The 22,212-nt window shown below is 49.1% G+C and overlaps 1 protein-coding gene across 3 annotated transcripts; it reads right to left on the bottom strand.

Annotated features, from left to right (window-relative positions):
* Nucleotides 1–3,328: 3,328 nt before the first annotated feature.
* Nucleotides 3,329–21,771, bottom strand: P2rx1 (purinergic receptor P2X 1). Of its 3 annotated transcripts, none has more exons than XM_045159079.1 (12): nucleotides 21,454–21,771; nucleotides 10,266–10,413; nucleotides 9,937–10,008; nucleotides 9,480–9,549; nucleotides 9,171–9,267; nucleotides 8,843–8,923; nucleotides 8,614–8,632; nucleotides 5,546–5,673; nucleotides 4,921–5,011; nucleotides 4,468–4,533; nucleotides 4,016–4,117; nucleotides 3,329–3,902 (listed from the first exon to the last, which is right to left on the bottom strand). In XM_045159079.1, exons 1-12 carry the CDS (start codon nucleotides 21,588–21,590, stop codon nucleotides 3,837–3,839), a joined length of 1,077 nt encoding a protein of 358 aa, XP_045015014.1. In that variant the 5' UTR covers nucleotides 21,591–21,771; the 3' UTR covers nucleotides 3,329–3,836. The 3 variants fall into 3 exon arrangements, with proteins under 3 accessions (XP_045015014.1, XP_004672454.2, XP_045015013.1); XM_004672397.2 differs by having other exon boundaries at nucleotides 8,491–8,632; XM_045159078.1 differs by lacking the exon at nucleotides 4,468–4,533 and having other exon boundaries at nucleotides 8,491–8,632.
* Between the last annotated feature and the right edge of the window lie 441 nt (nucleotides 21,772–22,212).

The raw sequence follows: 22,212 nt of genomic DNA on the forward strand, positions 1-22,212 counted from the left end.
TGCCCATTCTCTCTGTCTATCTGTCTCTTACTCTCTCTCACATAAAATATTAAAAATTAATATTTTTGAACTGGGTGTGCTGGTGCATGCCTTTAATCCCAGCATTCGGGGGGCAGAGGTAGGAGGATCACTGTGAGTTCGAGGCTACCCTGAGACTACATAGTGAATTCTAGGTCAGCCTGGACTAGAGTGAAACCCTACTTCAAAAAACCAAATATAAGTAAATAAATATTTTTTCCCTTTAATCCCAGCACTCAAGGAGGCAGAAGTAGAAGGATTACCATAAGGTTGAGGCAACACTGAGATTGCATAGTATATTCCAGTTCAGCCTGGGCTAGAGCAAGACCCTTCCACGATAACCAAATATATATATATGAATATATGCTGGGGAGATGGCTCAGCGGTTAAGGCACTTGCCTGGAAAGCCTAATAATCTGGGTTCAATTTCCCATTACCCTTTTAAAGCCAGATGCACAAAGTGGCACATGCATCTGGTGTTCGTTTGCAACTGCAAATGGCAGGCCCATTCTCATTCCTTCTTTCTCTCTCTCTGCTTCCAAATAAATAAAGTATTTAATAAAAACATTTTTACTTATTTATATGCAAGGAGAGAGAAAGAGAAAAAAAACATGCCAGGGCCTCTCGCCACTGCACATGAACTCCAGATGTATGCATCACATTGTGCATCTGGATTTATGTGAGTACCAGGGAATCAAACCCAGTCTGTCACTTTGCAAGCAAGTGCCTTAGCTGCTAAGCCAACTCTCCAGCCCTCAGATACCCTTCTTTGCCATTTAGGAGGTAAGGGGCAGAGGTGCTGGCAGCTGGGGCTGGAGCAGGAAGGAGAAACAGGCAGAATAGCCACAGTTCTTGGCTGGACGAAGAGGCAGAAGACCATGATTTGAGAGTGAGGAACATGGCAGGTCCACTCTGACAGCCACCAGTTGCGTACAGTGAGTTCAGTGAATTAAAAGTAAATAAGAACTGGGTGTGGTGATATATATCTGTGATCCCAGCAACTGGGAGGCTGAGGCAAGAAGAAGATCATGAGCTCTAGGCCAGATGATGTTTCAAACAAAAAAAGAAGTAAATAAAGTAAAAATAACTCCAGGGTTACACTGGCTGGTTTTGGGGTGTGGCAAATGGCTACCACTTTGTCCCTCTGGAACGTTCTCCTGGACAGATGGGTCTAGACAGAGCTAAGTGGGGGTGCTCAGAGCCCTTGGCTGGCTATGAGCACAGGCTGTATAGGGTGTGCTCACAGCAGATCCCTGGGGATCACACTGTCTTCAGCCTTGAGCTTCCCTCTGGGTTCAGGATCAGATTGGACTTCTAGGGTTGCCTGCCCCTCCCTCAGCTATTTCATGAGGCCATCTCTGGGGTTCACTAATGCTCCCCAGTCAGGCCTCCTAGCCATGGGAGGAACACCAGTGTTTCAGCTGTGGAAGACAGTGGACCAGGGACCACCAAGGCTCAATGACCCTGTTGTACTCAGGACATCTGGGTCAGTTCACCACCATCCCCCAGCAAGGCCATGGGGACCTCAGCTGTCACTTAACTCAGCTTTTCATCTGATGAGTGGGCACACTGAACTTCTAAGAGGTTTATTAAAAAGAAAGTGAACGGGGCTGGAGAGATGGCTCACCAATTAAGGTGCTTGTCTGCAAAGCCTAAGGACACAGGTTTGATTCCCCAGGACCCACCTAAGCCAGGTGCACATACATCTGGAGTTTGTTTGCAATAGCTACAGGCCCTGTCGTGCCCATTATCTGTCTCTCTTCCTCTCTCTCTCAAATAAATAAATAAATAAATAACAATTTTTTAAAAAAGAAAAAAAGAAAGAGAAGAAGACAGCATTTTGTTTTCATTTCCTTTATTGTGCTCCACACTTTGCTTCCCCAAGTCCTCATGTTCAAACTGGGCTGGCGTTGGGCGTCAGGTGAGGAGCCAGCATTTGGCACAGCTTGCATCCCCTCCCAAGGTAGCCGAATAAGGTTCCATGGCTAGACTGGCTGGCCTGGCCTGACTCCCTCAGGAGGGAGCATCTCTCCCCATGGAGATGACAGAGAATGAAATATTTCTCTGCTTGGGCTTGTAGGTGTGTTGAGATGGCTGTGTTCACAGGATCCAAGCTGCTCTGAACCCCCAGTGGGGATGGAGGGCTGGGGGTGGCAGGCATGGGGTGAGTAAACCCCTGTGTGACACACGAGCACACTAATGTTTGCTCAAGGTGTTGAATCCTGCTGACAACTCACATGTGCTATACGATGCCAATGCTGCCCCAGGGCTGAGGCTGCTACCCTACCAGGAGCTTGAATATTTCTTTTTTTTTTTTTTTAATTTTTGTTTGTTTATTTTTATTTATTTATTTGAGAGCAACAGACAGACAGAGAGAGAAAGAGGGGGACAGAGAGAGATTGGGTGCGCCAAGGCCTCCAGCCACTGCAAACAAACTCCAGATGCATGCGCCCCCTTGTGCATCTGGCTTACATGGGTCCTGGGGAATTGAACCTTGAACCGGGGTCCTTAGGCTTCATAGGCAAGCGCTTAACCACTAAGCCATTTCTCCAGCCCAGCCTGAACATTTCTTTTTTTTTTTAATTTTTTTTTTAATTTTTTTTGTGTTACTTATTTATTTGAGAGCGACAGACAGAGAGAGAAAGAGGCAGAGAGAGAGAGAATGGGCACACCAGGGCCTCCAACCACTGCAAACGAACTCCAGACGCGTGCATCCCCTTGTGCATCTGGCTAATGTGGGTCCTGAGGAATTGAGCCTCGAACCGGGACCCTTAGGCTTCACAGGCAAGCGCTTAACTGCTAAGCCATTTCTCCAGCCCCTGAACATTTCTTAAAGGCCAAGTCCCAAAGTGGACTGGGGACCTGCTCTCTGCTTCCTGTTTAGGAGGTGGGGTTAGGGCCAGGCACTCACACTGTTGATGAGCCTCCCAGGGAATGTGAGCTTTAGCAGATCTGTCCAACAGCACTTTCTGTGATAGTGAAAATGTTCTATGCCACCCATTACAGCAGCCACTGGTCATATGAGCTAGCTGGAATAAGCATCTTTTTAAAAAAGTATTTGTGTGTGCGTGCATGCGTGTGTGTGTGTGTGTGTGTGTGTGTGTGTGTACCAGGATCTCTTGCCATTGCAACAGAACACCAGACTCTTGTGCCACTTTTTTTTTTTTTTTTTTTTTTTTTTTTTGTTTTTCTAGGTAGGGTCTCTCACTCTAGCCCAGGCTGACCTGGAATTCACTATGTGACCCTCCTACCTCTGCCTCCTGAGTGCTGGAATCAAAGGCATGCGCCACCACACCTGGCCTGTGCCACTTTTTATGTCTGGCTTTATGTGAATATCTGGGAGGAATTGAACTCAGGCTAGCAGGCTTTGCAAGCATGCACTTTTAACCACTAAGCTATCTCTATATTCCCCTAGGGCATAATTTTATTGGATTTTAATTAATTTAAATTTAGTCACCTGTGGCTAGTAGTGGCCACAAGGAAGAGCACATGTCTAGGCAACTGAGGCAGTGGCATGAAGAATGAGGGCCCAGGCCATAAGCACAAAGGTAGGGTACAGGTGTGTGAGGGGTCTGACCCTAAAAGGCTTTCTGGATCTGGAGTAGCTAAGTCTGGGGTGGGGCTTCCTCACAGGTATGGAGTGGGAGCCAGAGCCCTGAACTGTACAGTCTTGCCTCATCTCTACCCTAAGCTGGGGCCAGGCTGGTGTCTGCCTGGCAGAGTGGGCAGGAGAACCCCTGGCAACAGCCTCTGCCCTAGCAGGGAGCTGCCAGTCCCCAGTGGAAGCACTGTGTCCAGTCAGAGGCCTGGGGCTGCAGTCAGGAGGTCCTCATGTTCTCCTGCAGGCCCAGAGTGGAGCTGGTAGCCGCGGGGTCACGTTCACCCTGTGTATGCAGTAGGGTGATGCGAGTCAGCCCCGGGAAGCCACTGCCCCACACCACAGACGAACAAGCCTGAGGTCTTTGAAGGGCTCCTCTCAAGTAAGTTGTTCACTTACCTCCCTGGGCTCCATATCCTCCGCATACTTGAATTTCTTCTGCTTGTAATAGTGTCTCTTGGGCAAGATATGAAGCAGCAAGAGGTCACATAAAACAGTAGCCTGGGGACAGGGAGAGGCATTCATGCAGCGTGGCAGACTGAGGACACTGAACTTTCCTGGTACTGCTGTGGTCCCCACTGGTTGAATCCTGCCACTAGGGTTCCTGGAGGTGAGGAATGAGGAGACCTTCATGGTGCCTAGATAGCCCCATCCTACCTCTTTCCTGCCCCAGCTCCGAGCCTCATTTTCCCCAGTGTTCTGTGGGTATAGGGTGGCAGGGTAGAGAGCTGCTGGCTCAATCATGATGGACAGCTATGGTTAAGTTTTAGGGTGATGGGCTTGCCACTGCTACTGAATATGGAAAAGTAGGGGCTGAGCCCAGCACAGTGATCAATGTCTCCAGCACTCACCACCCCAAAGATGCCAATCCCGGAGCCAATGGTGGTCATTGTAGGGATGATGTCAAATTTCCCAGCCTGGCAACAGAGCCCAAAGGAGTACAGGGTTACCAGTAAGAAGAGGCCCAACTAAAAAAGGCAAGGCCCAAAACACAGAGCTTTTCCCAGCCCTCTTCCCTTAATTCTGAACTGTCCCCACTGTCCAGGCCTCTGATTTCCCACCAGAGTCAGCTATGGCTAGTGGATAGACCTGGGTTTTGACCTTGGCTCTGAAACTGGGGAGATAGCAGGAAAAGGCATGCCGGTAGCTGCGAAGCCTGGCCCCAGAAATCACCCACGCCCACAGTCACTAGAAGCAGATCTCTTGAATGAATCCACCCACCAGAATTCTTGCCATCTGTAAAAGACACCAAAGGGCAGGAGCATGGCCCTGTTGCCACCATACACTCACACAGGGCTACTCACCTTGCCATCTACCAAGATGTCAAAGCGAATCCCAAACACCTTGAAGAGGTGACGGTGATTTGTCTCATTCTGCACAAAGTGCCTGGCAAACCTGGGGGAAGGGCAAGGTGGCAGGAGAAGGTGACAGAATCACCTTGGGTGCCAGAGCATCAGGGACACAGCTCCCCTAGGAGGTCCATAAGTACCATCCCCTGTGATCAGTGCTACATGGCAGAGGGAGAAGATGGAACCTCATTCTGAGGGCTGCACTCCTGCTAGGTGGGCCTTTAAGACAAGGGCACTCAGACCGCCAAGAAAGGTCTTTTTCCCTCCTGGATCCTTCTTCTTCTTCTTCTTTTTTTTTTTTTTTTTTTTTTTGTTGTTGTTGTTGTGTTTTTCAAGATAGTGTCTTGCTCTAGCCCAGGTTGACCTAAAATTCACTAGGTTGTCTCAGGGTGTCCTCGAACTCACAGCGATCCTCCTACCTCTGCCTCCTGAGTGCTGGGATTAAAGGCGTGCACCACCACGCCCAGCTCCCTCTGGCTTCTTATTTGGACCCTGCTAGCCACTCAGGCTCTTCATGCCCCTATGGGGACACTCATTCAACACACGGGACTGCAGGAGTACATAAGGGCCTGGCAGGTACCTGAAGTTGAAGCCTGGAGACAGAGTTTTGTCCTCATGCAGTCCATGGAACTCGTAGACAGGTTTGCAGTGCCGGACATGCCAGTCTAGGTCGCAGTTCCAGTCGATGGTGATGCCAACCACCCCACCCTGGCAGGGACATAAGGTCTGGGGTTTCAGGATTAAGAAACTCCTGTCTTACAGCTGGTGCCTGCACCCTCTCAAAGAGGGTACCCATTTTTCTAGAAAAGACACTGGGATGCTACTTTAGGACAGAGGGCCTGTCACCCTTTTTGGTCTTATCTCCTTCCTGCCCATCACATTCCACATTCTAGTTTTATGAGAATTCCTAAAATACATGAAGTTCTTCCTACCACAGTGCCTTTGCACATGCTATTACTCCACAGGCTGGCACATTTATTTGGTCACTTGCCCTGAGGAGTTCCCTGACAAGCACCCCAATCTAACATTTGTCCTGTGTTATTCCTTCCTGTGGCACTCTGTGTGCTTTGGAACATTTGTTAATCTGCAATTGTTTTGTTAGGTTGTTTGGTTTTTTTATATATATATTTAAATTTTATTTATGAGAGGGAGGAGGAGGGAGAGGGAGAGAACGAGCTCGTCAAGTCCTCTAGCCCCTGCAAACTAACTCCAGACACATGCGCCACCATATGCATCTGGTTTATGTGGGTTCTGGCGAATCAAAACCTGGGTTCTTAGGTTCCACAAACAAGTGCCTTAACCACTAAGCCATCCCACTAGTCTTTCTGAGACAGTAGTTCAGGCTGGTCTGAAACTCACTGTATGTAGTTCCAGGGTGGCCTCAAACTCACAGCAATCCTCCTACCTCTGCCTCCCAAGTGTTGGGATTAAAGGTGTGTGGCACCACACCTAGCTGTTACATAAAATATCTTTAAATATTTTATTTATTTATTTGTAAAGAGAGAGAGAATGGGTGTGCCAGAGCCTTTAGCCACTGCAAACAAATTCCAGATGCAAGCACCACTTTGGGTATTTGGCATTACATGGGTACTGGGGATTGAACACAGGTTGTTAGGCATTGGAAGCAAGCACCTTAACCACTGAGACATCTCTCCAGCCCTAAAATATTTTTAACATATATATTTTAGGTAAGCCCAACAGAGTGGCCCCCCGTTTTTTATGAAAGTGAGAATGAGAAACAGAGAGAGAGAGAGAGAGAGAGAGAGAGAGAACTGGCATGCTGGGGCTTCCAGCCACTGTAATCAAATTCTAGACATGTGTGCCACCTTATGCACATGTGCATGCAACCTTGTGCGTGTGTCACCTTGTACATCTGACTTACATGGGATCTGGGGAGTTGAACATGGGTTCTTAGGCTTCTTAGGCAGGTATCTTAACCACTAAGCAATCTCTCCAGCCCCTAGGACCCATATTCAACTCTCCAGGTCCCATGTAAGCCAGATGCACAGTGATGCAAGTGCACAAGGTCACACATATGCACACATCTGCAGTTTGATTACAGTGGTTGGAGACCCTGGGGTGCCAATTCTTTCACACACACTCTCTCTCACTCTTGCATTTGCAAAAAAAGGCAGTCCATTGGGCTTGTCTCAAAAAAGGGGGGTGATGGAGAGATGGCTTAGCAGTTAAGGCACTTGCATGCAAAGCCCAAGGACCCAGGTTTGATTCTCCAGGTCTCACATAAGCCAAATGCACAAAGTGATGAAAGTGTAGGAGGTCACACATGTGCACAAGGGGGAGCGCATGTCTGGAGTTCAATTTGCAGTTTCTGGAGGCCCTGACATACGAATTCTCTTTCTCTCTGTCTATCTCTCTTACACACACACACACACACACACACACACACACACACACAAATAAAAAGATTTAAGTCAGGTGTGATGGCACATGCCTTTAATCACAGCACTCTGGAATCAGAGGTAGAAAGGTCACCAGGAGTTTGAGGCCAACCTGGGACTACATAATGAATTTCAGGTCAGCCTGGGTTAAAGTGAGATCCTACCTCGAAAATAAATAAATAAATAAATAAAATAAAGCCAGATGTAATAATGCACACCTATAATCTTCACTAGGGAGGTGGAATCATGATGCTCAGAAGTTCAAAGCCAGGGCTGGAAGGATTGCTTAGTGGTTAAGGTGTTTGCCTGCAAAGCCAAAGGACCTATCTTCAACTCCCTAGGACCCACATAACCCAGCTGCACAAGGTGGTGCATGCGTCTGGAGTTCATTTACAGTGGCTGGAGGCCCTGGTGTGCCCATTCTCTGTCTCCCTCTCTCTCTCTCTCTCTCTTTTTCAAATAAATAAATAAGTATTTTTTTTTTAAGTTCATGATGGGCATGGTGGCACATGCCTTTAATCCCAGTACTTGGGAGGCAGAGGTAGGAGGCTTGCTGTGGGTTCGAGGCTAGCCTAGAATAGAGTAAATTCTTGCCTTGAAAACAACAACAAAATGTTCAAAGCCAGCCCTGGTTACATAAGGAGACTCTAACTCAAAACATAAAGGAGGGCTAGAGAGATGGCTTAGCAGTTAAAACACTTGTCTGAGAAGCCTAAGTACCTAGATTCCATTCCCCAAGACCCACATAAGCCAGATGCACAAGGTGGCTCAGGAGCCTGGAGTTTGCTTGCAGTGGCTACAGACCCTGACACACACATTCTCTCTTTTTCTCTCTATCTGCCTCTCTCTAATAAACAAATAAAAAAATAAAATATAAAAAACATAAAGAAAATATGGAAGAAAGAAGGGAAGAAGGAAGAGAGGGAAAGAGAGAAGGAAGTGTAACACCAGATGAGTATGTTTGCACACATCTATTCATTTTGGGCCTCTTCTCTATGTCAGGTGCAAGTCAAGTTTGACCCTTAGGGGCCCCAGTACTCAGAGACAGTCTCCCATACACACTCCATTTGGGAGGATGAATGGGGTCTGACCTGGCCACCCCACCCTACTCTGGCACTACTAGTACCTTCTCAGCAAGGCTGTGAAAGTTCTGTCCTGACTCTTTCACTACATAACCAAGGTGGAAGACTGGGCACAGGGGGTGCAGGGTCTTGTGATAGAGGCATTTCTTCATGTAGGTGCCATTTACCTCCTCCACCAGATTGCGCCTGTGGGAGTGAATGGCATTAATCATGGGTATGTGCCAGCCAGTGTCCACCATGAGAATGTATGCCTTTTGGGCAACCCACCCCCAGGGATACAGCCCAGACTTCTGCCTCCAGAACACAAGCAGAATAAAAGGAATGGAGGGAGGTACAGTCAAGAACAGCCAGGGCTGCTGGGAGCCACCTGCAATTCTGCCCGCCTTTCCCACAAACCTGTTGACCTTGAAGCGTGGAAAACTGATGCTGTTCTTGATGAAGAGGGTGAAGTTCTCAGCCTCTCGGAGAAGGGCAGGACTGGGGAAGTGGCACTCACTCAGCACCTCTCCCCAGGAGTGTCACATTCCCCATAGAGCTTGGTTTAGGGCACACAGATCCTCCTGTGGAGGGTGGGGGTGGGGCCATGGGCCCATGGACCAGAGGATAATCTGGTCCATGGAGTCAGTAAGGGGAAAGGGGAACTTATCCTTGCCACATCCAGATTCCCCTGTGTTTGGAATGGGAACTCTGTTTCCAGCTCCCAAAAGGACAGGATGTTAGTTACCTTGGGATCTTGTCATCTACCTCCACAGGGCACCAGCCAAAGATCTCACATGTCTTCACAGTGTCATTGAAGGCCACACACTTGCCTGTGCGGATGCCTGGAGGGAGGGAGGAATCTCTAGGTGACCACCCTATGCTGGTCATCTGGAGCAGGCTGTCAACCCAGGATGGCAGGAGGGAGACAGCAGAACAGACTCCCTCAGTGGAGGACAGCCTGGTGGGATGTGGGATGGGGAGAGAAGCAGGCATGTGCTGAGGTGGCCTGGAACTCAGAGGTGCCATGGAGGTGGCAGGAGGAAGCTGAACTTACCCTGGGCCTTCCTTTCTGCTTTTCCTGGAGGGCAGCTGCTATCATCCTTGCACATGCCACCTTCTGGGTTCTGGGGGAGAGGAGAGCTGATGGCCCCAGACTCTGTGGTGTCGTCCTGAGAAGAGCCCCTCCTGCCCCCAGGCCCCAGGGAATGGTAGGGCAGCATCTCAGTGGCTGTGAGCTGACCCCTACTCATAGCCTCCTATCCTGCACCTAACTTTTTGGAATATATCCAGTTGTCCATTGCCAGTGTCAGGGGACAGCAGGTTGGAGAAGGGAAGTCTAGCACCCAACAGTGGTACTGCTAATGGCTGAGGGTTATTTTGTGTGACTCTCTGTCCAACGTTCCACCATGGGACATACAGAAATCCTGCCCCATGTCATCACTAAGGCCCAAGGTGACTCCTCTTCCATGTTGTCTCCACTGTGGGTCCAGGGAAGGAACAGAAATCCTCACCTCTGCACAGTGACCTTGAGCCTGCTTGGGGGTCATGATGAAGTTGGTCATGACCACGAAGGAGCTGTCCCCCTGTAATCCAGGGGCAAGAGGAGGAAGAGCAGGGTTGAGAGAACAGTCCCAAGAATCCAAACATGGCCCCAGCAAGGCTACGGAACCCACCCAGCACCCAGTGATCTCCACATCCCATGATGTTACTATGGGATGAATGTACTGGGCTCACAGTGAGGGAAACTAAGGGGGTGAGGGGAGCACTAGGAGCTGAATTGATCCCTCAAGGGACCCTGAGTGAAGGGCTGTGAGAGGACAGTGCACCCGAGTCAGCTCACCTGTGCTGGAAAGACATAGTCAGCCACGTCCCAGACCTGGCGGTCAAGGCCCTGGAGCTGGGTCACAGCTAGACCCTTGAGCTTCACAGACACACTACTGATGAGGCCACTGGAGGTCTGGTAGCCCTTCTCGAAGACAAACACCCACCTGCGTGGTATGAGGGGGGAGGGAGACACGGTTGTAGGCAGAGCTGGGCCAGCCATTTACGTCAAGCACTGTGAGGTCTTCTGCCCTTTCTGGTGCCTGCTGGACCTGCCATGGCTTTCCCTTGTCCTCCCCAGAAGCAAGCCACTACTCTGCTTCCTAAGCTCTCCTCCCTGGCCGGAGACTACAGATAGACTGCCTCCCCCTGTTGGCCTGTGCCTGAAGTCTCATCTTCTTGGTGCTGTGAGAATATGAATTCCCAGGGAGGACCCAGACCCACTGCTGGATGTCCTTCCAGATCGTTTCCAGAGAGCCCACCCTGCAGGGACCTATATACCAGCCCCTTGGTCCCCATCCATCTTTCCTTACACCCCACTTCTAGTAAAGTACGAGTGCTCAGTCTCTACCCCAGCACTTTCATCAGTGCTGTGAGATCAAAGTGAGCACTGCAGCCTCACCCCTCATCCATAATATAGAGACATTATTGGCATCATTTGTGTTAAAAGAGTCAATGCTTGAAAACTACTTAGGACGGGAACTGGTACCCAACAAAGGCTGTGTAGACATCAGCTGTTATTACTGTCTAAACATGCTGGAGCCCTCAGACGGGGCCAGGGAAGAGACACCAGGACAGGGTACTGTGAACCTTTGTAGGGCTTGCAGCATGCAGCCCCTAGTCTAGGCTCTTGTGAGAGTGGCTCGCTTTTTAGTCTGGGAAGTTCCATGAGTCTGTCCTTCCTCCTAGTCCCAGGGTTGGGCACATGACCAAGGCTCATAAATCAGTCAGTGCTTCATCCTTTTTAAAAATATTTTATTTATTTGAACGAGAGAGAAAGAGGCAGGAGAGAGAGAGAATGGGCATGCCAAGGTCTCTAGCCTCTGCAAACAAACTACAGACCCATGCACCACTTTGTGCGTTTAGCTTACATGAATACCGGGGAATCAAACCTAGGTCCTTAAGGCTTCGCAGGCAAGTGCCTTAACTGCTAAGCCATCTCTCCAGCCCTTCATCCTTTTTTTTTTTTTTTAATCTTTACTTATTTGCAAGGAGAGGAGAGAGAGACTAGGTGGACCAGGGCCTCTGGCCACTGCAAACAAACTCTAGACTCATGAGCCACTTGGTGCACCAGGCTTTACATGAGGAATCAAACTCAGGCTTGCAGGCTTTGCAAACAAGCGCCTTAACCACTGAGCCATCTCTCCAGCCCTGTTAATCCTTTCAGCAGCATTGATGAATCTAATGACCAAGGAGCATCAGCAACAAAGTGAGGAATTTTCTCAGAATCAATAGGAAAGAAACTTCCTGACTGCCGGGTGGCTTAGCAGGGTGGCTTTAAGACCATTCCCATTAGTTAGCCTTGCCACCTACAAGAGGGAGAGTGCAGCCAGCTCCAAGAAAGGCAGATTCAGGAGAGAGAGAGGCAGATTCATAACCATGTTGTTGAGATCCTGAAGGCAGCCCAGCCAGTAGTGTACTTTTACCAGCTATGTTGGTACATACCTGGATTATCAGCACTAGGGAAGTTGAGGCAGGAGGACTGAGTTTAAGATCATCCTCCACCATATAGCAAGTTCAAGGCCAGCCTGGGCTACATGAGACATTGTCTCAAACCCCGCCCCTTTGCTAAAAAAATCTATTTCTGGACTTTTCATGTACCTAAGTCAATTAAATTCCTATCCTTTTATGACTCAGTTTGGGTTTGGCTTCTGTCACTACAACTGAGAGTCCCTTATGACACTTCTCTCCAGGGGTGGGCCTCTTCCTTCAAAAGATTGTTAGTGTAGAGTTAGAGTTGTGTGTGTGTGTGTGTGTGTGTGTGTGTGTGTGTTACCCTTAGGTAGACACAGACATAGGTAGACACAGACATGCTCTGCCCCTTCCATCTCTATCCTACCCCAAGCTGTCAGGCCAGGTGGAGCCCAAAGCAATATACTCCTCCTGTGCCCCAAAAGCTTAGGCCTGGGAGCAGGATTCTTCAGGTGTTGGTCCTAGAGTCATTGCCATCTCCCCTCCAGAGGCCCCCAGCGAGACCGCCTAGCACTGTTTTCTTTGCTCCCATAATCCATCTTCCCCTCCCAACCTGGCATTTGAACCAACCCCTCCCCAAGTCTAAGCATGGTCACTGCTGCCCCCTGCAGGCCGTACACAGCAACAGGTGAGCTCTCAGTCCTGACCCTTCTAGCAGTCCCACCAGGTAGCAGGGCTCCCTTCCCGTCCCCTTACACCTCTTCCTGCAAGCAAGCCTCTGCTCCACCCTAGCTGGAAGGGGCTGCTGCAGGAGCATGAGCCCTCCTGTGGAAGAAACCACTGACCTCCCTCTTGGTAACCCCATCTTCTCTCCTTGCCCAGTACCAATAAGTCACACCACAGGTGGGGAAATGGAAGCACAAGAGAGAAACCTTCCTGAAAGTCAGAAGTCCTACAGGGGCTGACCCTAGGCCAGAGGCTCCCACCCTGGAGAGAACATCAAGGGCTGGGGGGACAGTCTGAGGCCAAAGACACAGCAGCTTCAGAAGCCCCTCCCCTTCCAGATGAGCCTTGATAGTCCTTTCACCTCTCCTGGGGCTGCCTTCTCTGACAGTCCCTGGCCAAGGACACATGGTGGAGTGGCTCCGGTTTAGGTATTAGTTCAGCCTTTCGCCTGCTGTGTGGCTTCCGAGTAGAGACTAAACCATTCAGAGCCCTGATTTTTTCAGTGAAACGGGATGACAAAGACGTGGTGCATTCAACAGTGTATAGCAAGGCCGTGTTCTCAGCCCCAGGCCTAAAACCACAGTAACAAAAGTACCTCAGGGGGCTGGAGAGATTGCTCAGTGGTTAAAGGCATTTGCTCGTAAAGCCAGCCAGCATGGGTTCAATTCCCCATGTAAAGCCTGATGCACAAAGTGGCACATGAGTCTGGAATTCATTTACAGTGGCAAGAGGACTTGGTTTTCTCCCTCCTTCCCTCTCCCCCCTCTCTCTTTGCAAATAAATTAATTTAAAAAAAATTTTTTTTTTTGGTTTTTCAAGCTAGGGTCTCACTCTAGCCCAGGCTGACCTGGAACTCACTATGTAGTCTCAGAGTGGGCCTTGAGCTCACAATAATCCTCCTACCTCTGCCTCCTGAGTACAGGGATTAAAGGCATTTGCCACAATGCCCAGAGAGATGGTTTTGTGGTTAAGGTGTTTGCCTGTGAAGCCTAAGGATCCAGGTTTGAGTTCCCAGATGCACATGGTGGTACACACGTCTGGAGTTCATTTGCAGTGGCTGGAGTCCCTGGTCCCCCATTCCCCCTCTCTCTGCCTCTTTCAGTTTGTCAGCAAGTGTCTGGGGAGAGCTCTACAAGTCCTCTTAAGGAAATGAGCAGTGTCTGGCTCACAGTAGGTATATGAAAATCTCTCATTTCTACTGTTTGGTCCTTCTTTACTAATTCTCCTTTCCATATCTATCTACCCCATTCCTCTGGCTTTCATTCTAAGCACAGGCAAAAATCCCAAGTGAACTGTCAGGTACACTTGTCCCCCAGATTGCTACCTCCAGATCTGTTTGTCCCTGCAATTCAATCCTACACATTTAGTCATTCAACAAACTTGTGTGCATCAAGCCCCCATTACAAACCAAGCCCTGTTCTAGATACTAAAAATACAGATGTGAGTAAAGCCAAGAACCCTTGCCCTCCAGGAAGGAGTCTATGAATGTCTACATCTCTGGCTGTTTGACATAATGGTTTATCTTATTTTAAAAAATATTTTATTATTTACTTATTTGAGAGCGAGGGGGAGATAATGTGTATGTACAGGCATGCCAGAACCTGCAAACGAACTCCAGATGCCACGTTGTGCATGTGGCTTTACATGAGTCCTAGGAAATTGAACCCAGGCCATTAGGCTTTACATGCAAGAGCCTTTAACCATAGTACCATCTTTCCAGTTCTCTGACAGTTTATCTTGATTGCCAAGTAGACAGGATCTAGAATTGCCTATAGAAACACCACTGGGCTTGTCTGTGAGGGCATTTCCAGAGAGGATCAACTGAGGAGGGAAGATCTACCCTCAGAGTAGGTGGCACCTTCCTATGGATGGCCCCAATAGAAAGATATCTGAGGAAGCCGGGCATGGTGGAGCACGCCTTTAATCCCAGCACTCGGGAGGCAGAGGTAGGAGGATCACCATGAGTTCGAGGCCACCCTGAGACTACATAGTGAATTCCAGGCCAGCCTGAGCTAGAGTGAAACCCTACCTTGAAAAAACAAAAATAAAAACAAAGGGGGGAGGGCCTGAGGAGAAAGCAGGGTGTGTCTGCATGCCTTGCCTTCCTGAGTGAGTGCATCTACCACTGCTTCTGCTGCTACCTCCGCAGTCACCGCCACTGACCTCACACTCCAGCTTCCTTAGCCTTCTGGCTTCTACTGGACCCCAGTGCTTTCTAGAAATCTTCCAGATCCTCAGTGCTAGCTTGGAACTGCAAAGGCTTCCAGCAGCTATAAGGTTCTCAGCCTCTCCAGTAAACAGACATCATTGCTGGACTACTTAGCTCTTAACATGGAAGCCAATTTGGTGAATCCTCTTTTATTATACATACATACATACATACATACATACATACATACATACATACATGCTGTTGGTTCTGTTCCCCTACAGAACCCTGCCTAATATAGATTTGGACACCAAGGAGTGGGACTGCTGGGATAAAGCTGATCGGTCTTCGGCCTTGGGAACTAATTTGCAGGAACAGTGTGGAATTTGGAGTTACAGGTTAAAGAAACCCTACAGTGCTGTCAGCAGAGCTCAGTGAGCCATTTTGGTGGGAGTTTGGAAGAAAAGAATGCTGAGAAAAATGCAGACAGCAGAGATGCAGGGGTTCGTGAGGTTTCGGAGGGAGCAGAGACTCTACTGGGAACTGGGCTAGAGGTGAACTGGGCTAGATCCTGGCAAGAAATCTGGCTTCATCCTGCCTGTGTCCTGAGAGCGTGAGTGAGTGAGGCTGAATTCAAAAGTAACACACACTTTGTTTGGCAGAGGAAATTCCAAGAGAGGTTTAACTGAGGTGACCCTGAATGTAGCAGTGCTATTTCATGAACTTGGGGTCTTGGACTGAATAAAAAGGGGGAAAGTGAGCTGAGTACCAAATGGGCTCTACTTCTTAACCCAGGGCGCAACGTGAACAGCCACCTCATACTCCTGCCACGGCAGCTCTCACTGTCACGCCTTCCTCACCATGGTGGACCCCTCCTCAAACTGAACCAAAGGAAACTCTTCCTTAAGTTGTTTTGGTCAGGTATTTTGTCACAGCAATGCAAAAAGTAACCAACAATGGCTCACATCTGTCTTCCCCACACCCTCAGACATCACACAGGTCTCTCAAATGCAACTGGACCCTTTATAAAAATTGTTTTAAATTATTTATTTATTTACTTGAGAGAGAGGGTGCAGAGAGAAAGAGAATGGGTGTGCCAGGGCCTCTAGCCACTGCCAATGAACTCCAGATGCATGTACCACTTTATACATCTGGCATTACGTGGGTAGTGAGGAATCAAACTCGGGTCCTTAGGCTTTGCAGGCAAGTGCCTTAACCACTTAGCCATCTTTCCAGCCCTGCAATTGGGCCCTTTGTAAAACAGTTCTGGGGCTGGGGAAATGGCTCAGTGGGTATACAGTGCTTGCCATGCAAGCATGAGGACGTGAGTTCAGATCCCCAGTACCCAGATAAAAGACAGACATGGTGGTACATGTCTGTAATCCCCAGTGATGGGGTGTCAGAGACAGGGTAATCCCCAAGATTTTCATGGGCTCCATGTTATGTTTTTTTAATTATTATTTTTCAAGGTAGGGTCTCACTTGAGCCCAAGCTGACCTAGGATTCACTATGTAATCCAAGGCTGGCCTCAAACTCACAGTGATCCTTCTACCTCAACCTCCCAAGTGATTAAAGGCATGTCTCACCATGTCTGGCTGAACTCCATGTTCAATGAGAGACCCTGTCTTGAAAAAACAAAGTGGAGAGCAGATGAGGAAGACATCTACTGTCAACATCTGACATGTGCACACACAACACTCATACAAAAATATATACACACATGCACACCCATAAACATGCAAAAAAAAAAAAACCTCCAAAAAACAAAAACCAGTCCTCAAAGTAGAAGAGAGACTAGCTAGAATGAAGGGACTCAGTGGAAGAGGGAGGAGGAGAAGGATAAGGTAAGGTATATGTTTTTTAAGGTAAGGAGGGGATTGTGGTCAAATATATTTTATACATATAAGAAAATTGTCAATTACAAAGCTAAATAAAAGTACTGCAGCTGCTCAAAAAGCTGAACATGGAAAAGCCAAACACAGTGGCTAACACTTGTAATCCCAGTACTGGAGAGGCTGAGATATGAGGATTGCCATGAGTCCAAAGTCAGCCTGAGCTACATACAGAGTAAATTCCAGGTCAGCCTGGATTAGAATGAGACCCTTCCTTAAAACAACAAAACAACAAGCTGGGCATGGTTGCATATGCTTTTAATCCCAGCACTTGGGAGGCAGAGGTAGGAGGGTTGTGGTAAATTCAAGGCCAGTCTGAGACTACGTAGTGAATTTCAGGTCAGCCTGGGCTAAAGCAAGACCTTACCTTGGTGAAAAAAAAAGTTGAGTGTGGAATTTCACTTGACCTGGCAATACCACTAGGAAGAAATAAAAACATACGCCATATAGATACCGGTATGTAAATATTCATGGCAACATTGTTCACAAGAGCCAAAACATGCAAATAACCTAAATTCCTATCCATTGGTAAAAATGTAATGTATCTACACCATGGAATATTATTTGACCATAAAAAGGAATGGGTTGCTGCTACAAGTTACAATCAACATGGATGAACTTTACAAACATCATGGTGAATAGAAGAAGCCAGACACAATAAAGCACATGGTGTATGGTTCTATTTATAGGAAATGCCCAGAATAGGCAATGTAAAATATGAGGAGAAAGGAGGGGTGGGGTGATTGCTATGGGATATGGTGTTTCCTTTTAGAGTGATGAAAATATTCTGGAATTAGATAGAAGTGGTGATTATACTAAAAATACTAAAGACCTCACAATTGTGGGAGTTGTGTTTGCTTGTTTGTTTTAACAGCGTCTCACCCTGTAGTCCATGCTAGCTTGGAACTCACTGTGTGGACCAGGCTAGCCTTGAAGTCGTCATCCTCCCAAGTGCTGGGATTGCAGGTGTATACCACCCACCATACTTGGCCAGAATTGTCTGTGTGTGTGTGTGTGTTTGCTTGAGGTAGGGTCTCACTCTAGCACAGGCTGACCTGGAACTCACTCTGTACTCCCAGGCTGGCCTTGAACTCACAGTAATCCTCTTACCTCTGTCTCCCAAGTGCTGGGACTAAAGGTGTGCACCACCACGCCCTGTTTAATTTTAATTTTTTAAAAAATGTATGTATTTATTTGAGAGAGAAAGAGGGAGAGAGGGAGAGGGAGAGAATAGGCATGCCAGGACCTGCAGCCATTGCAAATGAACTCCAGATGCATGAGTCCCCTTGTTCATCTGGCTTACATGGGTACTGGGGAATTGAACCTGTGTCCTTTGGCTTTGCAGGCAAATGCCTTAACCACTATGCCATCTCTCCAGCCCAATTTTTATTTTTTTGAGGCAGGGTCTCATGTATCTCAGACTGACCTTGAAGTCACTATGTAGCTGAAATTTCTGACCCTCCTCTCTCCACCTCCCAAGTGCTGGTACTACAGGAGCAGAGTACTGGTTTATTCATTGCTCAGGATAGAACCCAGGGCTTTGTGTGTGCTAGATGAGCACTCTATCAACTATAAATCCTCCTTGTAAATCAAGTTTGACTGGCCTCGGTGACAGAAAGGAAGGCTAGGTCTTCCCCATTCATCTGTCACCTATGTTCCCCACCTTTGTCCCCAGGCACAGGCTCAGCACTGAGAAATGCTGCCAAGGTAGTCCCTGCCTAGTTACTCCCAGTAATATTTGCACCTGTCCTTATCCCCAATTGGTGCACTCTAGGACCCATTTAAAGATCACTGACCATGTGATTCTCAGAGGAAAAGCTGAGAGCTAACCTGACCAGTCTATGGCCCACAGGCCTTTGTCATGGCTGGTTCTGCCACAGTGTCACCTCCTCCAGGAAGCCTCCTTGGACCCTACCTTAAGGGGCATTCACAATCCCCTTAGGAATCCTCCTGGGTGCTGCAGTTCCCTCAGGCAGGAACCCATCTTAATACAACCTGATCACAGACTGCTAGACATGGCTACTGTTCACCACCCACCCCTTCAGTGGCAGAGTCTCACCACCTCAGAGGATATAGCTCCATTGGTCATCCCACCTTCCTCTGGGCCAATAGACAAAGCTCCACCTTCTGGAGACTTTTACTCCCTCCACTTGCTTTGGCCTGTCCAGAAGAGCATGACAATAAGACCATAGCCTCAGTTTCCCTCCTGGAAACCTGTTGGGGTTCTTCGCATCTCACCCCGTCTGTCTCTCTGTCCTCCTAAATCTTGGGGCCTTCTTTATCTGAGCTGTGCTCCAATGCTTGTTCCTCTGTCCAGCTTAGCCTCTGTGCTGCCCACCCCCAATGTAGGCTTTACTGTCTCTGGGGCCCAAGGATCTCAATCTGCCTTCTGCTCACTCCAGTCTGCTCTACAGACCTCATGGACCTCATTCAGACAGACATCTAGGAAAAGGGAAGCCGTTATCATAGAGCCCCTCCCCTCTTAGAAAGGAGTAAATGGTCCCTTCTAATATGCTATATGCAACACTGCAAAACCTGAGGCCGGAGATGGCACCCAGGTGAGGGAGTTGGTTTTGCAGGGTGGGAAGTCCTAGCTGCCAGAGGGGGAAGGCAGTGCAGCACCAGACAGTGACCAGTTGAGGGCGACAGAGACAGCAGAGCCATCGCCAGAGCCGGCGAGGAAGCCTGGAGTTGGGACCAGTGGAAATGAGCAGCAAGAGACCCTGCTTTTGGCTCTGCTACATGGCTTGACTATTTCAGTGCCCACCTCTGAGAATGCTTTCCTTCTGGGATATCTAGGCCCACTTTGGAACCATATAGCTGGTTAAGACCCAGGTTAGCCTTTCTGGAGATGCCAGCTGCATCCCTGTGCCCCTGGCTGCCCTCCCATCCACCCAGCCCCGAGGCACATACAAGACTCCCCCACACTAGGGATACATTGATTTGAAGACCAGGCATGCTGTCTTGAGCAGGACAAGGGGAAGGAGGGAGTTATGAGGTTCCAGTCATTAGAGGCATGTGTCAAGACTGGAGGGCAGTTGGGGCTCATCCTATAGCAGGATGTGAGGCACACTATCCCTGCCAGCCTGACACTCTGTGACCAACACCTAAGACAGTCCAGAGCTGCTTATCTCCACAAATCTGAAGACAGAATAGGGACCTTTCAGAACCTCTGGCCTCTTCAGGTGAGAGACATGCTGGGACTGAGTGGACAATCTCTCCTCCCTGGAAGAAGCTGAAATGAAGCTAATAGTGGACTTTTAGGCCCTCTTGTACTTGGCATGGGGTCATCAGTGCCTGTTAGAGAGTTTCTCTGAATTCTGTGGTAGAGGGGAAAGAAGAAGGCAGAGCAGGGGTCTGGGGTTCAGCCTGGCTTTGCTGCTGACTTGCTATGTGAGCTATACCTCTCTGGGCTTTCAGTTTCCCTCCCAAGATCAACCAATATTGCAAATGTCAAATGGGTTTATGCCTAAGAGGGAGGCCAAAAGGCAGCAGAAGGGTCCTGGTCCTGGCTGTGCTGGTCAGTTCTGAGGCTTAGTGGGTGGGGCGGGCAGAAGGGAGGCTGCTCTGGATGCCATGTTCTGCAGGGACCAGGACAATATAGACACTCTTTGGTTCCCTTGTCAGTCCCAGACATTCTGATTCCTCAGAATCAGAGCAAATTCAAGCTGGGGCTACTGGCCTTCCCAGAGCCTCCTTGGGGCCTACACCCTTCCAGTGACTGTGTGGCCCCAAGAAGCCCTCTCTCTGCAGAATTACTGTGAGTGGACACAATGCCACCTCCCGAATACTTCAGGCACCTCACTACCTCTGCTGTCAGAGAGACAAGAACACAATCATACACACACCAGAGGCTACCCAGTCCCAGAAACACACCCAACAGCCACATCCATTGACTACATGCTCAGATACTTGAGACAGGTACCAGACACAAGTGCATCTATATGACACATGCACGTGAGCCCACACATCACACATGCACGTGGAGTCCTTCCCAGTTCTCTTGGCTCTCAGGACATCCAGACTGATGCCAAAAAGTGGCCTTGCCTTGTTAGTGGGCTGGCATATACCTTTAATCCCAATACCTGAGAGGCTAAGGCAGAAGATTTCTCTGAATCTGAGGCCAGCCTGGGCTACAGAATGAGTTCCAGGTCAGCCTGGGCTAGAGAGACCTTGATTCAAAAAATTAAAAATGGCCTTGTATGTGCCCAGACTATCCCGATGGCAAAGGGAGACCGATGTTAACCCTAGCACAGTGGAACAGGGCCAGAGGTGCTGAGGAAGGAGGTATTACTCCTTGAAACACCATCTTCATGCCACCATCCAGTGGCCAAGTGTTCAGAATCCAAGGGTGTCTCACCTCCTAGTGTGTTGAACACTCTGGGCTGTCCCTTGCGTAGGGAAGATGTTGGAGGAACAGAACTTGTCTTCTGATTGATAAGCTGGGGTGTAGTCTTGTGTTGGTAAGTACAGGCTTGTGGAGATCAGAGGTAGAAGTGGCCCTAGGGTGAGCACCACTCACCACTTGACGGGGCCAGTTATACCCTCTGCTCCTCAGGCATGTGTCTTGTTTACCATGCGTCTGGGGCAGGGTGTCCAAGTTCTGCCTCAGTGACCCCATCCTGATAGTGGATAGACATTGTTTTCTATTCTTACCAAATAGCATGGGGCCCAGTCAGGAGGGCCTCCCAAGGGCATGGAAGGAATGCAGGGCTCCTTGGCATTAGAGAGGGTACCCAGGAACTTGAAGGATAGACTCAGATTGGAGGCTGGTGCCCAAGGGTGGTAGAAAAGAGACCCAGACTCACCCGATGACGTAGACCAGAACCACCAGCTGGATCAGCCGGAAGATGACTCCCACCTTCTTGTTGCGCACAAGCACCATGCGAGGAGTGTCGTACTCAAAGAAGAAGGCTGACAGCTCATCCTGCAGCCGTCTTGCCATGATGGACCACGAGAGGCTCAGGAGGGAGGCCCTGCACAGCTTGTGTGATCAGGGCAGCCTGGCATCTGCACCCACCGCTGCAGTGGTGGGGCAGGTGGGGTCAGAGGTCAGGAGCCAAGGTCAGTTGGAGATGCTCGAGTTGGGAGAGATAATCCTTGGCCTGTCACAGCAGCTCTTGGCTCCTGAAAGGCAATGGAGCGTGGGCCAGTCATGCCTGTGAAATAAATTCCCAAAGATAGACAGAGGCGGGGCCAATGGGGCCACCCAGGCCCAGCCCCTCCCCCTCTAGGCCCCGCCTAGGCCCTGCTGGGCCTCCGGAAACAGAAGCTGTGGGCCGGAAACCACTAGGCTCGGGGCAGAGATAAAGCTATGAGCCATCCCCACCCCCATAAACCTGCCAGAGCGGAACTGGGGGCCTGATCATTACTTAGAGGAACGCTTAAAAGCCCACCCTCATCCCCACCCTATTGACTAGCCCCTGTAGTTCCAGGGTGGGTAGCCCAGTCCCTAGGGACCTGCAAGGAGCGGGACAGAAGCAAAAGGAGGGTGGCTTGAGGTCCCACAGCCTTGGCATTGCCCTTTGACACCTTCTATTATCTGTCCATCTCTTAAGTCCATTAAC

Source organism: Jaculus jaculus, chromosome 9 (genome assembly GCF_020740685.1).
Source record: "Jaculus jaculus isolate mJacJac1 chromosome 9, mJacJac1.mat.Y.cur, whole genome shotgun sequence".
Classification (NCBI taxonomy): domain Eukaryota; kingdom Metazoa; phylum Chordata; class Mammalia; order Rodentia; family Dipodidae; genus Jaculus; species Jaculus jaculus.